The sequence below is a fragment of the Schistocerca nitens genome, chromosome 2, assembly GCF_023898315.1.
Source record: "Schistocerca nitens isolate TAMUIC-IGC-003100 chromosome 2, iqSchNite1.1, whole genome shotgun sequence".
Lineage (NCBI taxonomy): Eukaryota > Metazoa > Arthropoda > Insecta > Orthoptera > Acrididae > Schistocerca > Schistocerca nitens.
The window spans coordinates 1,121,714,343-1,121,731,536 of NC_064615.1; the positions used below are offsets into that span (position 1 = coordinate 1,121,714,343).

The 17,194-nt window shown below is 39.1% G+C and overlaps 1 protein-coding gene across 1 annotated transcript; it reads right to left on the reverse strand.

Annotated features, from left to right (window-relative positions):
- Window positions 1–9,911: 9,911 nt before the first annotated feature.
- On the reverse strand, window positions 9,912–11,787 carry LOC126234808 (uncharacterized). The gene is made up of 3 exons (XM_049943556.1): window positions 11,670–11,787; window positions 11,323–11,505; window positions 9,912–10,412 (listed from the first exon to the last, which is right to left on the reverse strand). Exons 2-3 carry the CDS (start codon window positions 11,503–11,505, stop codon window positions 10,011–10,013), a joined length of 585 nt encoding a protein of 194 aa, XP_049799513.1. The 5' UTR covers window positions 11,670–11,787; the 3' UTR covers window positions 9,912–10,010.
- Window positions 11,788–17,194: the final 5,407 nt, after the last annotated feature.

Consider the following 17,194-nt stretch of genomic DNA (forward strand, 5'->3'; position numbering starts at 1 on the left):
CAGCGAGAAGGGTCGGGAGGCAGTCGGAGGCAGTCGAGGGCAGTCGGAATGTCACTTTGGTGAAGTGTGTTTCTGTGTTATTGTTTGGGATGGAAAAACAATGCAAAGAACATGTAAAGGAAGTACTACTTTGTGTTGTGTTATGGTCTTTTGTGGACAGTGGAATTAATATGGCCACCAAAGTAATAAATGTTTGATGTTTACATATGTGTTGGTTTCGCTCGTTCTTTATCATCAAAAGCACATGAAAAACACGGGACCTCATGTGTTTACCCTAGACAACCAGATTTAGAGCCAGCATCAGCATCAAGACACAGCAGCGATCCAGCAAGCAGCAGCGATTACTATAATACAATACATTTTAATGGCGCCAACCTAACATCAAGTGCTAACAAGCTCCGTACATTGGAGTGAAATAGTGCGATTACAGCAATTAGCAATATCTACGACCAGGCAGACCATTACAAAAGTGGGGGCTCGTCCGGGATCTTTAAGTGCATCGATGATAATAGTGCAGCGATAAATTTCGTAAGTGCTTAGCACTCCAAAAAAAAATTTATTTGTGCATTGTGGCAACAGTGAAAATATGTCAAAAATAAATAAATAAAGTGTGTTTGTGTGACTACGAAAAACTATCATCACACCGCTCGGAAGATTAACGTCTGGATTATGTCAATGGAATTCATCAATCAAGACTTCAGCTTCAATAAAACCGAATATAAGTGAAGAAAGCCAACAAGAACACCGACCACGACATCATAGCATAGCCATAAAGCAAGGTATTTTGTTGTTGTTGTCATTAACAAAATTAATAGTGAACATGTCTCTACCTGAGAGTGATGAGATCGTAGGAAATGTAAAAATTGAACCAGGGGATGGCGAACAATTAAACTTAACAGAGTGGCTAGCAGGGTTAGCAACTCAAATAAGCTCGCAACTTAAACAATCGAGTGAACAAGTAAGTTTGAAACTTGAAGAAAACACAGATACACTGAATAAGTTAAGTTTGGATTTTAAACAATCAAGTGAAGAAAACACAGATAGACTGGATAAGTTAAGTTTGGATTTTGATCTATTAAGTACTCATCTCAATGAGAAGTGTGAGGAAATTAAAACTACCCTCAGTAAGAACACTAGCGAACAGTTGATACACTTCAGAAAAGAATTTCAAGTTAAAGTTGAAAGTTTAAATGAAAACATACAATCGAACACAGACAGCATTGCTGTCATCTACAACAGAGTAGATACTGAAGCTAAAAGATTAGATCAGAGAATAGACAAAACATCAGAAAACCTCAAACAGGAATACAACCTGTACACCACTAATGTAGATACAAAAGTAGAAAATATACACACTAAATATACACAATTGGAGGACGCATTGATGTCCAAACAAACGATTTACAATCAAAATACAATGTATGGGCACATCCAAGTGAAATGCTTTCCTGGTGAAAATCTGCACCCTATTGACTTTATTCACCAATGTAAGGATATGTTTGTTGTAGGAATGTCAGATAACATAAAAATTAAGTTAGTAAAACGGTTTCTAGAAGGGGAGGCCCTATCCTGGGCAAATGAGAATAATGATTCTTGGAATACGTTTGAAGAGTTTGAAGCTAAATTTATTTGTAAATTTTGGTCACAGTCCATACAAGCCAGATTAAAGTCAGAATTTCTAAATGGACCAGTGTATAGAGGGAAAGTAGGGGGAATGCAAAAATTTTGCAGAGATCAATTGAAAAAACTTGCTCACTTGAATAACTCTTTTGATATTATGACACAAATTGATGTTTTAAAAAGAAGATTACCAGAGAGACAGCAGTGGGAATTGGTCCATGGACCAGACGATTCAATGGAAGAGTTCCTGAAATTTGTAGATAGATTAGATAGGGCCTTGGAAAGAGAAAGTAACCAAAGTTTTGGCTCTGGCAACAACCAGTATGGGGGGGTGGAACAGGAATGTAAATAGAGATTATTATGGGAGGAGAGACTTTGAAAATTCTGGAAATAATGCTCCAAATAGGGGAGATAGGAGATATGAAAATGATTTCAGAAACAATACACAGGAGGGAGGATGGAGGAGAGATAACAGGAATGATAGAAATAGGTATTGGGGAAGAGAACAAGATAGAAGGGGGTTTGTTGAAACTAGTGAACAAAACGACAACTACAAACGGACAGACCGAGGAAACCAGCCGGGAAACGGTGGACAGTCCCACTAGATGTCCGTAGTTTTGGGGTTAGACAGTATTATGACAGGACAACACATAACCGAAACTGGAAAAGGAGAGGATACAATGTAAAGAGTAAATACCATGAAAATACTGATGTAGTTACAATGAATTAATTAGAATTTAATAAAAGGTTTTGGGATACTATGAGTAAAAGTGATACAGTTAATAAAAACTGTGTTCAAGCACAGGTAGTTAGTGAAAGTGCAGAAGTTGAAGGTATTGCAGAGTTCCATAGTTGGGCTGAAAAAGATACTGGTGTTAATAACAAGTCAGACACACCACAAATAGAATCTATTTTGGGGGGTTTATTTGATAAGAAGGGGGATGACGAAGTGTTTAATGGAGCCAAAGACTCAATTGCTGAGATTCAGATACATAGGGGGGAAACTGAAGATGGGGTTGTTGTGGAGAAGGAGGAAGAAGTAATAGAGGGACATTTAAATAATGATCCTAAATCAAGTGATGTTATTGATGAGAGTGTGGAGGAAGAAATAAAAGTATTTGTAGAATTGAAAAGTGATTATGTGGTAAAGGTAAGTGATGTGACAAACATGGGTAATAATGAGGTTAATTTAAGTGAAATGCAGACTAGGGAATGTGTATCTGAGGACAAGCTAGTGCCTATTGGGAACTATGAAACACTAATCTATGAGAATGGCAATAATAATAATATTAAAGAAAATATAAAGGGATGGAATGTAAATGTGTGTTTTCGAGAAAAAGGGGAAAAGTTTTTAGAAGTGTTGTGGAACAACTATGGAAACTGTATAAAGAAAGATGCCTTTTGGAAAGAATTAGCAAAGGTAAGTGCAACCTTGTATCCTATATGGTGGTTAAGAATCTGTAGCGGACTTCATAAAAAATGGGGTGAAAACAGTAATTTGTTGAGTGGCAACACAGTGTTAAGAGGAACAGATGAAAACAAAGGTTTATGTTTAAATGTCAATGCTTTGCAAACAGAGAGGGATGTGTCTAAGTGTAGGAAAGAGACATTAGACTTAGGGACTAAAGAAATTGAAAATGATCTATTGTTTGAGAATACTGAAATAGACAAAGATGTTGAGCTAGGTTGTCCATTTGAAATAAAAGAAAGCCCACATCCTAATGCGTATAGACTTATCTTTCCCAGATCAAGAAGGTTATTTGGATTAAGAAACATCACTGAATTGAAACCATATAAACATGATCAAGCACATTTCCCTGTTTGAATACAACAACTTACCCATTTTCCGTAAAGCATGTTATCAGCAAAGATTTTCACTGGGTGTGTAAAATAGCAACTACCACTCATGCTACAGACCCTGGAAAAGTTCCAGATATCTGAGACAATGTTTTTATATTTTTATTGTCACTATTGAATATTAAATTTTGAGACATCTTCTTTACTTGCAATGGGCAAGAAGGTGACAAACATTTATTACTTTCTTTTTGTATTGTTGAATATGGGACATACTTGCACCAAATATAAAAGACAATGTAAAAATTGTTGTGCAAGACCCATCATTTTGTTACTATTTTTTTCTTAGGCATAAGATTTGAGTACAATTTTCTACAGCTAATCAGATGTTCACCAAGTTTGATGTTTGTGTTATGTTGTGACCAAAATGAAGTGTGCAATTTTGGTATGAATATGTTCTTGTACTATCTTGACTATGTGTCTCAATGGGAGACAAGTTTTTTAAATATTTCCTTTTTTTTTAAATGCATATTATATTCATACATGTGACTTCTCTAGTGTTTGTGTTTATATATCATATCCATACTTATAATTATGTTCTTTGTTTTCATTTCCTTTATGTGGCTCAAAACGAGCAGACAGTTGCAAAATTTTCCTATGGACATCTGACCTGTCCATCTATGTAATATATTTATGTTCCTTCTATTATCTTGATTAATCTGTGACTCAATGAGAACTGACTTTGAAATAATTTACATATAGTTTTTATATATCTAAAAATCGCATGTGATATATTTGTGTCTGTTTTTTATCATTTTTCATGTGGCTCACTGGGAGCAAAGATTAACATTTTTTTTTACTTTCATATATTACTAAATATTTTTATGATGCTGTAATACTGAGAGCCATAACGCAAAGTGCATCTGAAACAACACAACTAAAATATTTGCAGGAAAAAGTCATTTTGAAACGGTGTAACGGTCGTTGTATACATACAAATTATGCATAGTAATTGACACATTTGTCCTAGTCGGCTAATATCATTAACATTCTGTAAATTATATTACCCGAGGGGGGTATTGTAACGGAACATATGAAAGGCTTTACTTTCCCGAAGTATGCGATACCCTCCAAATTCAACCAGTTTAATGAGTATTTATGATTATAGAAAAGTTATTGTGAATGTTAACAATGATTGCACAACATGTCTCCATAAACAGTCAACCCATTAACTTATACTGAATAACTGACCCACTCAAAAGTGTATATCACTTGATCACTGATACAGCAAATGTCATCATGAAAAACACTAAGTTTATCTTAAATAATTAATATGAAGTACGAAAAATAGTGGCCAACTTAGGTATTTTGGATCTCCTTAAATAAAAATCACCCAGTGAAACCTATTTGTTCACTAGGAGCGTTTTCACTCAGTATTCACGTAATCAATCCTATTTTAGACGAAAACCAATGTAATTCTTAATAATTCATGTTACTTACTTATTTATGGAAATAAGAGAAGTCAATTGACAAACTTAAAAAAATGGCCTTTTTGTAACAGAGAATTATTCTGTCAAGTCAATAAATCTGTCTGTCATTTTCATAACATGTTAAATTATGTCACTCGATGCAAATTAATAACTTTTCTGCACAAATTATGATAACAGATGTACATGTGACTTATAAACTATATCTCTTTTTAGTAGTTCTTTGACAATGTTATAAATACAAGCAGCGAGAAGGGTCGGGAGGCAGTCGGAGGCAGTCGAGGGCAGTCGGAATGTCACTTTGGTGAAGTGTGTTTCTGTGTTATTGTTTGGGATGGAAAAACAATGCAAAGAACATGTAAAGGAAGTACTACTTTGTGTTGTGTTAAGGTCTTTGGTGGACAGTGGAATTAATATGGCCACCAAAGTAATAAATGTTTGATGTTTACATATGTGTTGGTTTCGCTCGTTCTTTATCATCAAAAGCACATGAAAAACACGGGACCTAATGTGTTTACCCTAAGCAACCAGATTTAGAGCCAGTATCAGCATCGAGACACAGCAGCGATCCAGCAAGCAGCAGCGATTACTACAATACAATACATTTTAATGGAGCCAACCTAACATCAAGTGCTAACAAGCTCCGTAAATTGGAGTGAAATAGTGCGATTACAGCAATTAGCAATATCTACGACCAGGCGGACCATTACAAGGTACATTGACCGTAATGTAACAATGCATACGTTGTCAGAACGCATTTTTAATTGACCCAGTCATGATGGCAAACACGACTTAAGTTACGGCATATTTGTCTCAGAACGTTTTTTCCTGATACCATCGACTTAATAAGATCTCGCTTTGTGCAGGAAGACTCTGCACCCGTTCCTCTCGGAAGTATTAGGCTCCGATGTTACCTGATTTACGCTTCGTCGTCGACGACGTTGTATTGTCGGAGTTATATAGATACTTTCCGTTTGTTACTACGATTTGTGACCTCTCTGACAGCAAATCACGAATCCAGTCGTATAACTGAGGCGATATTCAAAACGCAGGCAATTTCACTGCAAGCTTCTTGTGTGGTACAGTGTCAAGAGCCTTCCGGAAATCTAGAAATACGGAATCAATTGGAAATTCCTTGTCAAATGCACTCAACGCTTCATGTTTGTAAAGAAGTAGTTGAGTTACAAAAGAACAAAGGTTTCTAAATCCTAGTTGACTGTCTGACAATAGAACGTTCTCTTCGAGGTAAATCATAATGTTCAAACACAATACATACTCCTGCTGCATATCGACGTTAATGATATGGGACTGTAATTTAGTGGATTACGCCTACTACCCTTCTCGAATATTCGTGTGACCTGTGCAACAAGCCAGTCTTTGGATACGGATCTTTCGTCGAGCGAGAAGTTGTGTGCGATTGTTAAGTGTGGAGCTACTGCATCGGCATACTCTGAAAGGAACATAATTGATATACATACAATCTGGACCGGAAGACTTACTTTTAATAAGTGATTTAAATTGCTTCACTACTCTGATGACAGCTCCTTCTAAGTTAGTCATAATGACAGCTGTTCTTAATTCGAATTCTGTAATATTTGCTTCGTCTTCTTAGGAGAAGGAATTTCTGAGGGCTGTGTTTAGTAAGTCTGTTTTGGCAGAACTGCCGTCGATAATATTTCCATTGCTATCGCACAGAGAAGACTATGACTTCACGCTAGCATACTTTGCACACGACCAGAATCTCTTTGGATTTTCTGCAAGGATTCGAGGCAAAGTTTCGTTGTGCAAACTGTTGTAAGGGTCTCACATTGACGACCGAGCTAAATTTCTAGCTTTTGTAGGAGATCCCCAACCTTGGATATTTTGGGTTCGTTTGGATTTGGCATCCATTTTCTCGTTTAGAAAATTGCTTGACAGTTATTGTGTGACAAAGAGACTGTGGTGATCTATTGTTCTGTTCTGTTCTGTTCTTGTTGTGACAATAGTGCAGGCGACTGCTTCAGTTCTGACGTCAAAAGTTAATGCCCTCTGCACGTCTATTTCTGTCAAGGCATTCGCTTTTATTTCATTGATGAAGTAGTAATAACATTTAACGATGGTTCATTCCCTTTATTGTGGCTGACTTGAATCGTTGTCTGACTTTGTAAAGCATCGTAGAAATGGATGGAAGACGTAAATTTTATGGAAATCCCATGTAATGTAAAGGAAAAGTGGTGGAGAGGAATGTAGTACAGTCAATTGTAGAGTACATAACAGATATCGAACGAAATCAAAGGGCGTATCGTCAAGGCTGCAAACTTAAAAAAGCGTTCATGCATGCAGTGGAAGCCATCAAACTACACATCGTAGAGTGTATCTTTCAAACCTGTTAGCCGTTTCCTTTCCTATTCCACGCACAGCTGGAGCAATAGGTGAACGATTAAGTGCCCTTGCGCACTAGGTGTTCTCTTTCGGGTAAATTTAAAGTATCAAATTGCGTTGAACCTGCGCTCCAAAATTGATCACTAATCCATGGCAGGTATGTATTAAAAAACTTTTCGATGATCGTCATGTGTGTGTTGAAGCATAAAGTAAGTGTTCCCGACTTCTGGTTGGCGTTCAGTACAGCTCCGAGATGTCAGCACATTAGCGAAATAAGGAATATCACGACGGATTTATGATTGCAGAGTAGAGTTCCTAGCTACCAGCATATTGTCATTAACAGTACCTATAAAATTCCATTACCTTCGGAACCATATTCGCTGTTTTCGAGATAAAATTCAGTCTTTTTGTTACACTAATTGTTCTAAAAAGTGCAAGAATACACCTGGTGTTGAACTTTATGCTTCCGTCGGCTCCTGTCTCAGTGTACTGGAAGTTCTTCGACATAGTCAGCTACTGTGAAATCTCTAAACTGAGAAGTGTTTAAGGTGTCATGAAAGCCTCTGTTTAAGTACCTACTAAGTGACGTACTCCATTGGAATGAACTGCATTTCCCAACACGTAAGAAATACATTTTGACAGTACTATTGTTTGTAAATACGGAAGGAGACGGGAACACAAAGCTCTAAAGGCAGTCATAGTCGTAGCGTGTGGCTGTTAATATTCGTGAAGAACCATAAGACGCTGTACAGTTCGTATGTGAGAAATAATGAAGAAGACTGTGTTGAGGTATTCAGCACGTATGTCAGTAGGACACTGGCGAACATTTGCCTGCAATCCAAAATGACGTTGCGCAGGTCTTTTCACACTTATATTGGGCAGGTGACAGCAGCTGGTTACACGAGACCAAACCGCCCGCTGGAGTGTCCAGCACCTAAGTATAGAATACGGCGTGTGCTGTGTAGCTGACCGAGGCTTACTGCAAGAGGCGGCTGTGGCAGCGGTGTTGGCGCGGCCAGCGCCTGCCATCATCCGGCACGGTGCTGCACGGCACGGCAGCTGCAGTGGTTAAATAAAGACCCAAGTGAGTGCCTCTCCTGTTGCTTTCCCTCCACTACACACTACAGTGACGTGTGTTTGACAACCATACAGACCCCATGAATGAGTTACACACAGCTCCGACAACCAGTGGGATTCCCTCAAGTACTGCTCTATAATAACCAGTGTGCTTCGCATCTCTTTGAACTTAGATTTTGAATTTATTGTCTGCTTTAAAACAAGGATTTGTGAATTTTGAAACTTAAGGTTGCTGGTGAGCGGAGCGTTGAATTGTTTAACCAGTAATGTCATCGAGGTGAGCCAGATGGCTGCGTTCTTTGAAATTTAATGTCAGAGGGTTGTTTTCTAACCACAGGACACTGGTACACTCTAACAACCTTGGAACTTCACGTAGTCGAATGAGGGTGAATGTGCCGGTGGAGTTTACAATTTTTCCTGCACATAGCGCCACACTGCGTCGGTTTGCTAGGCTTTCCTGGATTGTCGAATTGCTAGTATCAATATCAGATTTGCTTCTGTCTTCTGTGAATAGTGAATATGTAGTACAGTCAAACCTCCGTTCAACGATTACCGATACAATCATAAACCCGGATGCAGCGATAATTTTATAGCCCCGGCAGGTTTCCTATATGTACTGTTCTGTATACAGCTCATTATAACGATGGAGTAATTTTAGCAACACCCTGTAATAACGAAGACAAACTTTCGGGACTATAACTATTTACAGCTTCTAAGAATTTTCCATAGGGGTACGTATTGCTCCTAAAATCTCAGGACCTTCAGCGTGATATTTTCGGGAGCTTCGCTACGTACAGAGCTGTCAGTAAGGCCGGTATTACACTATCAAATTTCTTTGTCAAAGATTTGATCAAAGATGTGATCCAATATTCCGTCCAATATATTGGACAAAGATCTTTGACGAGCGCTAGAAGGGGTATTACACTGTCATCAAAGATTTCGTCAAAGTTCAAGATGGCTGACAAAAACAAATTGTTATTAACCGCAGCAGCTGCTGCATGTGCCACAATTGCTGTGTGTGCACATGCGATACAGAAGCGGTGGAAAAAAAGGAAACGTACCTGGGTGAAGCCGTGGGTTTCACGACGAGACGAAAAAAGCATTCAGCAAAACTTGTTACGTGAGCTAATAGTGGAAGACGTCAAGTCATACATCAATTTCTTGCGAATGGATGAGCATACTTTTCAGTATGTTCTCAGTGAAGTGATTCCTCATATCTCAAAACACAATACTCACCTAAGAACTGCTATATCTGCAGAAGACAGGCTCACTGTAACACTACGATTCCTTGCTACGGGAGAAAGTTACTCTAGCTTACAGTACAGCACTCGAATTCCACAATGCACATTAAGTAAAATAATACCTGAAACGTGTGAAGCAATTTATAAAGCACTAAAGGACCATTGTCTGAAGGTAAATAACTGTTCGATACACTTTATGTTCATGAAGATAAATTGTTATTATTTTATTTATTTACTTTATTTACATGGCAAATGAGATGTGTGATACCACAAAATTAATTGAAATGTACGATGCGGATGAGACACTTTACAATGTGAGGCACCCTGATTATAAAAATTGATTAAGAAGATTGGAGAGATACAAAAACATAGCAGATATTATTAGCCGTGACATTCGGCCAGGATGTACAAAAATTATACACACATATATTTATGGAATGGAGTCTTCATCCTCGATTCCAGCCTGCTGCAAGGCAACCTGGATATATCCAGAGGTGGACGGTTGTGCACGGGCTGTCGCATGCAGCAAATCCCACCTGTCCATCAATGTCCGCTGCAGACTGTGCATTGTGACTGTGGTGTATTCCCTGCCGCCCACCCTTTCCATTTCACGCAGCTCTGCTGCGATGTGGGCGCCCAGGGTGCTGTAGCGGTCTTCATGGACAGGCAAGGTTCTGGCAGCATCAGCCATAGCCTGTAGTGTCCTGCTGGCCTCCTCCATGACGTTAGTTGCCACGTCTTGCGTGACTTTCCTCCTTTTTGTGGGAGGCCGCTCTTGACGCAGGGGCTGTGGCTGTGCCTCGCTACATGCGACAGGCTCTTGGATCTCATGCTATAAAATAAAAGATAAAAGCCATTAGTTACGTACTTCCTTGCACATACATAAATCTTATTTATTTACGGGTACCCACAAGGAGAGGAGAGTGGGAGCAAATTGCAGAGGATTTCGAGAAGAGGTGGAACTGTTATAACACTATAGGAGCAATGGACGGAAAGCACATTCGTATTAAATGTCCACAAGCTAGTGGATCTCACTTTTTCAATTATAAATCCTTCAACAGTATCATTTTATTTGCCATGGTAGATGCTTCCTACAAATTTTTGTATGTGGATGTAGGAACTAATGGGCGTGTTGGTGATGCTGGAGTGTTTTCAAAAAGCAAACTACGTGAGTGTCTCATTGACCGATCTATGCTCAACATTCCTGAAGGCAGGAAGCTTGGGAACACAAATGTTACAACTCCAATGGTAGTACTGGCAGATGACGCTTTTCCTCTGAGTTATAACATTATGAAGCCATACCCCTTAAAAGGAATCACAAAAGAAGAAAAGGTTTTCAATTACAGACTGTCACGAGGGAGAAGATTAGTGGAGAGCAGCTTTGGCATTCTTGCAAGTCGTTTCAGGATTTTTCTTACTACCATTAATCTGCCTCCTGAAAAAGTTACCACAATAACACTGGCTGCCTGCACATTGCACAACTTGTTAACTGAGAGAAGAAAACACTTGTACACACGTCAGGAAACAGTGTCTGCCGTAGTAGGAGACTGCACTTATCTGGAGACACAAAGCACTGAGGACCTACAGCAAATGGAACCTATAGCTTGCCAAGCTGCTTCTGGACGTACAGTACATGGGAGAGCAGTTAGGGAATACTTTAAGACATTTTACAATGGCACTGGGAAAGTGCCCTGGCAAGATAATCACATTTAGTAACGTAAAATGTTAACAAATGTACATACCGCACACATTTCCTCAAACGTCGGTGTGGCACGTTCACTTCCAGTTTCACTTTCTGTGCTATCCAAATTGCACAGACTCTCGTCGGCCTCTGTAGACTGGTCAAGAAATTTCAACATCTGAAACCAGTATACTTGTGGTGTATATGCCGCCTGCGCACTGGCTCCACTTTTGCTTTTATTCATCTGCAATATTAATAATGAAAATAATTAAAACTACATGTAGGTTACGTAAACATTATTGTATGCTTCAAGTCGCTGCAGTGAACAAATTAATGCTAATCATTTGTATGACATGTAAACATTACTAGCATAAATAAATAAATAAAAATGAAAATGTCAATACGTACTTTTGCTTTCTCGTACGAGTAGCTCGTACGGAGGCCATTGATCTTCCTCTTTATATCTTCTGCCGTACATCCTGGCCGAATGTCACGGCTAATAATATCTGCTATGTTTTTGTGTCTCTCCAATCTTCTTAATCTATTTTTATATTCAGGGTGCCTCACATTATAAAGCGCCTCATCCGCTTCGTACATTTCAATTAATTTTGTGGTTGACGCCACACACCAATTGTATCTAGCTGCCATGTTTACAAACACAAAAGATGACAGAACGCTCCAGCGATGCTGGCGCTCCCCGTGGTAACATTTCGCATTGCAGTGAACAGAAGACAAGCGATTTCTTTGATCAAATATACGGCCTCGGCCTAGATTTGATCAAATATTGGACGACATTTGTCAAAGATCCCATTACACTATCAAATATCTTTGACAAAGATATTGGACAAAGATATTGGACAAAGAAATTTGATAGTGTAATACCGGCCTTAGACTGACCGCGTGGCGCGTTGTCACATAGAGAGGGGAGCTTTTAGCTTTTGGTCTCGAGTTTCGTCTTATAAAGATTTATTTGCTGGGTTGCAGCAGGGAATGCAAGGCTTTTGTAAACTTTTAGTTTGATTCCCAATGCAGTCTTCACTTTGATCCGTGAGAGGAACGCAGCTCAAAGGAGTTGCATATGTTGAATTGCCCTCGGTTCAGTGTCAATGTTTATGTGCCTACAATTGTGTGTGTATGCTTCTAATCTTTTCCGGATCTTGGTAATTTTTGTGTATTTGTGAATTTTCTTTGTCTCATGTGATTAAAATTTGGCCACGGTCCATAGAAATTGTCTCCGCGGACCGAGTGGGCCCGGGAGTCTGTTATGAAACGTGTCGTATTTCACAAGCAATTGCACATAGTTAGCATGCAACAGCAGGCTATAGATGCACTACATCAATGTTTTAAGGAATAAATAATTTTGCCTTCAATCTTATCTTGTGTACCGATGTTACGTCGCCGTTACCTTCGCCATTTACCTTGTAGTTTTCCTTATTGGCCCACCTATAGCGTTTCCATGTGCACAGGTGTAGTGATTAGTGTCCCTTTTTTTATCTGAAACAAATGATCTGGAAGAGATCGTGTTTTCACGAATCTTGCTGCAGGCTGCACTTACGCATGGTGTTCACGTCCTATTTACTTTACTCAATATTTGATTCACGGGAAGAATGCCTGGATCATATTAATAACTACATCCCATTCTTTATCAATGACTGTACAATGAATGTTCTTTTGTGGGTTTTTCTTATTAATAAATTAAGTAATTTTCCGACTCAGTGCTACCTCTTTTTGTCGTGTGGCTAGAGTTGGTGGCGACCCTACCTTTTATATTGATTTCAGTGTCAAGTAGTATTTTCTTATTCAAAGTGCGCGTGGCTCTTGAACTATCAGGATACATTCAAAGGGCGCTTCATGCTTCTTGCACATAGCGTCCTTTTATTCACGCCACTTACGATCTTCAGTATATTAATATTGGACTGCATGCTAAACCGACCACAGACACATATGCACCGCACATGTGATTCCTATAAGGAACAATATTCACAGATGCAACGTTGTTCTTTTCCATGTCAGTAACCTTTCAGTTGGCCTATCCTGCTAACATTAATCATATCACGTAACATAATATCTAATGCTGCCTTACAGTTGGCTGACCATGCCCGGATATTTTAACTAGCAGTTAAATACAAGTGAATAATAATCTCACTGTGTGTACTAGAAGAAAAGTGATATTTATAAGTAAGTAAGCTCCATTCACTACATGTCTGCCTCATACTGCATAGGAGCGATCAAAGCTGGATGAACTGCTTGAATGAATATGGGCCGGTAGAATGTCGCGGGTAAAATGAGAAGACCTGACAGTTTACAGATTTAGCTGTAACAACAAAGGGGATCTGGTATGTAAAAGTGGTTAACATGTAATGGTTAACATGCAAAGGATATTGGAATATTGAAGGGAGCGCGAGTACAAGTTACTTTCAGGTAGTTTACAGGTTGAGTGCGTTGTGGGACGTGGTAGCACGGTCTAAGAAGTCCCGCAGGCAGGGGCGATGGCAAGGGGGGGCTAAGGGGGCTATAGCAGTCCCCCCGCCCCCCCCCCCCCACCCCCCTTAATGGAGTACCATTTTATACTGGATAAAATGAGTTCAGAAATCAGCGAATATATTACTTGCACAGATTGAATCCATTTTTTTAATAATTATGTAGCAATATGGGTTGCAATGTATTTCAAACACAGTTTAACAAAAGAATAAGAGCGGCAAACAGCTTACTATCTAAACCAATAAATATCATTTAACTTAAAATGGGCGACTTATTGTTTATTAATATCCACTGGATGTATATTAATGTACCACTTACAATAATCATAAAAACTAAATATGCCAGGTACGCCTACCAACACTTAAATTACTAACCCCAGACAAAAACTTTAAAATCGCCGGACATCTGGGTCCGATCGTATTACTTTCCCGGGCACATACATTCTGTAGACGCGTTGTAGTGCTGGCAACGCCAGCGGGTGCGCGCCACCTACCGACCAGAAGATATAAACTACACACGATAGTTACAGGAATGTGTGAAAGCGCATTATAGGGACGTTCATGTTGAAACATAGTGGGCGTTTGTAGTAAGGAATATGAACGTAAATTAAGGCTGTTTTCATACAGCTCAATCAGTAGAAGGCAAATGATATCTAAATTATTCAGTTGTCTGATGAGCGGGGCAACGTCGCGGTGTATACGATCGCCGATTGTTGGCGGCTTCTCATTACCTCAATAAAGAAGTAAGGAAAATACAGGGTGTTCCAAAACAATCTTTACAACATTGATCATAGATATTTCAGAAACGTGTTAAAAGGTGATGTTTCATTTATATATACATAAATTTAAAGGGCAGCCTCCGATACTAAATTTTAAAACTAACCAAAAATTGATATGATAACCGAAAAGTCCGAAAGAGAAAGTAAATAAAAGAACTCAAACCCGGAAACTGAGTGTAAAATTCATATAACGGCTTCAACCGAGTGAAGAAACCGACTGCACGAAAAAACAATCGACTGACCAATCGATTGTTAAAAACAGTCAATTGTCCTTCCAGTGCTTCCTCGTGCTGTCAGCGAACACCTGTTTTCCGAATACGATTATTGATATTACTGAAGCGTGGAACTGAGTAGTGTGACCGAATCATGCGTCGCGAACTGTCAACTTTTTTCTGAAATAATAGTGTATTAGAGATTGGAGTGAGCGTTTAAAGACATTGCTCCAATGAATCGCAAGCTAGCGGATTATATTGGCAAACCTGAGCATAGGGCCAAAAACTCGTAATGAATCTGAAGCTTGCGCTATAGAACTGAAACCGTAACAGGCATGTGCATCCTGAGACTACAATTCCGACAACACAAAACAATTGGTAAGAGTCATATCTTCTTAATTTTAAATAACACTTCCTTCATGTTACTGAAATTTTTTACTAGTAGTTATTAGTTTAATTATGTAGGATTAGCGCTATTATGTTTAATCGATAACTAATGATAAGAATACGACTGCTTGAAAACATAAAAAGTGAGGTCAATTTTTAAAGATGCCATTCGTCTATAAGGAGGTAAAATATTTTCTGCATAAACCAGCATTATTTATTGTTGTATTTTTTTTACTAAAGCTGGCCATGCGTATTTATTGTATTAATAATATCGAAAAAATTTGTAAGATGTGAGATGGTGGTTGTTTATTCTATGACTGAGGACACAACTGTGTATGCTGTAATGACATTTGTTTAATGTTGCAAACTTTTCAGAGATATACACGCTTTTACACAGTTTACAATGTACCAATGTTAAAGACAGTTGTGAAAATGATGCATCTTGTCCTCTGAAATTTAACTAATCCTAAACACAACAATATAAAATTTTAACTAGAAGTTTCTTTACAAAATTATTCTTACAATTACGTTATGATGTTGCTTAGTACTACGATAAATCATCCGATTCCGTTTCAAAGTTCGGTTCTATTTAGGATGACAATCAAGTCCACGGAGGATGGTTAGTTTTGTGGCAAGTTGAGCAAAAGATTACCCAGGGTCGCTCGAGTTTACAGTGGACACAAGCTGGTGAACCAACAAGTTTACGCCTCTACACGCGGTATTTACCTTTGCTGTGATGAGCTACCCTATGCATTGCCGCTCTCTGCCTCTGAAATTCCTATAAAAGCTTATTAAACCGTTGCTGAATTTTTCCCTATGTTTCTCGTTATGCGAGAAATTAAATACTCATCCCTAGTCTTGGAATATGGCAATATACACGCGCATGGCTGGAGCAGCGTGCATATTATAATGCCCTCTGAGTTCTCTCAAGAACAATTAACTAACTGTCTGGTTCGTTTCTCCGCTGTTGGAGCTAATTCCTAGCTGGACGTCAGCCGCTGTGAACGCAGTGTTCACACAAATTTGTCCTCTGCGTCGTACAGAGCGTTATGCTCCCCGTTCTGCACTTGACGCCTGGTCAGAGAAGAGTCCTCGAAAATTTCCGTCTTGTCTTTCTCGTAGCCTGGGTTCTTTCATTCTCCGTGTAACGGCTTTTTTCGACCAATAGGCTCTGCGTCACCTGGTCGGTCGGTCGTTGACGCGCCTTGGGACGCGCCCTAAGTGCTTTCCGTGGTACCCCTGTGGTGTGGCCTTCTCCTCTCCTCACAGTTGCTTCCAAATCAAAACGTTTTTCCTCGCTCCTTGTCTCACCTTCTGCTCATTGACATGCTTCACATGATAGGTCTGTTAATACCGTCGATTGAGTGTCATCCCTTTTGCATTACATACTTACAGGCAAATTTGCTCATTACCGCCAAATTATATTAGGTGTCATATTCACCTTCCCGTTACGATATAGAAAGCTCTTATGTAAGGTCTAAATTGACCTTCATTTATTCTGTCACCGTACCAATTATTTAAAGCTTTCTTTCTCAACAAGATCTACCAACTTTCAGTAATAGTCTATAAACATGTGAGAGCATGTCTGAAGTTTCTAAAAGCTTTTCAGACTACTAGAAGAAAGCTTATAGGCCTTCAGTAAATAATGTGATGCGGATCTTTCCTGGTTTTGCTGTTATTAACGTGACTGACCGACTGATGGAACAGGGCGGAACCAACCAACGGCCTTCACTGACATAGATCGCTAATGTCGTGCTAAATTTTGAACCCTTTCTGTAGGAACATTTCAAACAAAACTTCCAGGCGAAGGCCACTAAATTAAGACAAACATAGTTTTTAATGTATCTTTGGACTCTTAAATACCGTTCACAGACCAGTTTCACAAACAAATAAGAGTTACAGTGTGTAAACTGTATCTTGACAGTCCTGAATTGGTAAAAGTCAGGTGATGGCTGTAGTAGACTGACAAGGCAGCCAGTATACAGTGAAGTAGCCAAAAGGGCACGCGTCAACTCACGCCGTCTTGCGTTAAGTCTGAAACAGGATACTTTATGAATGCTACAATGAAAAGAACG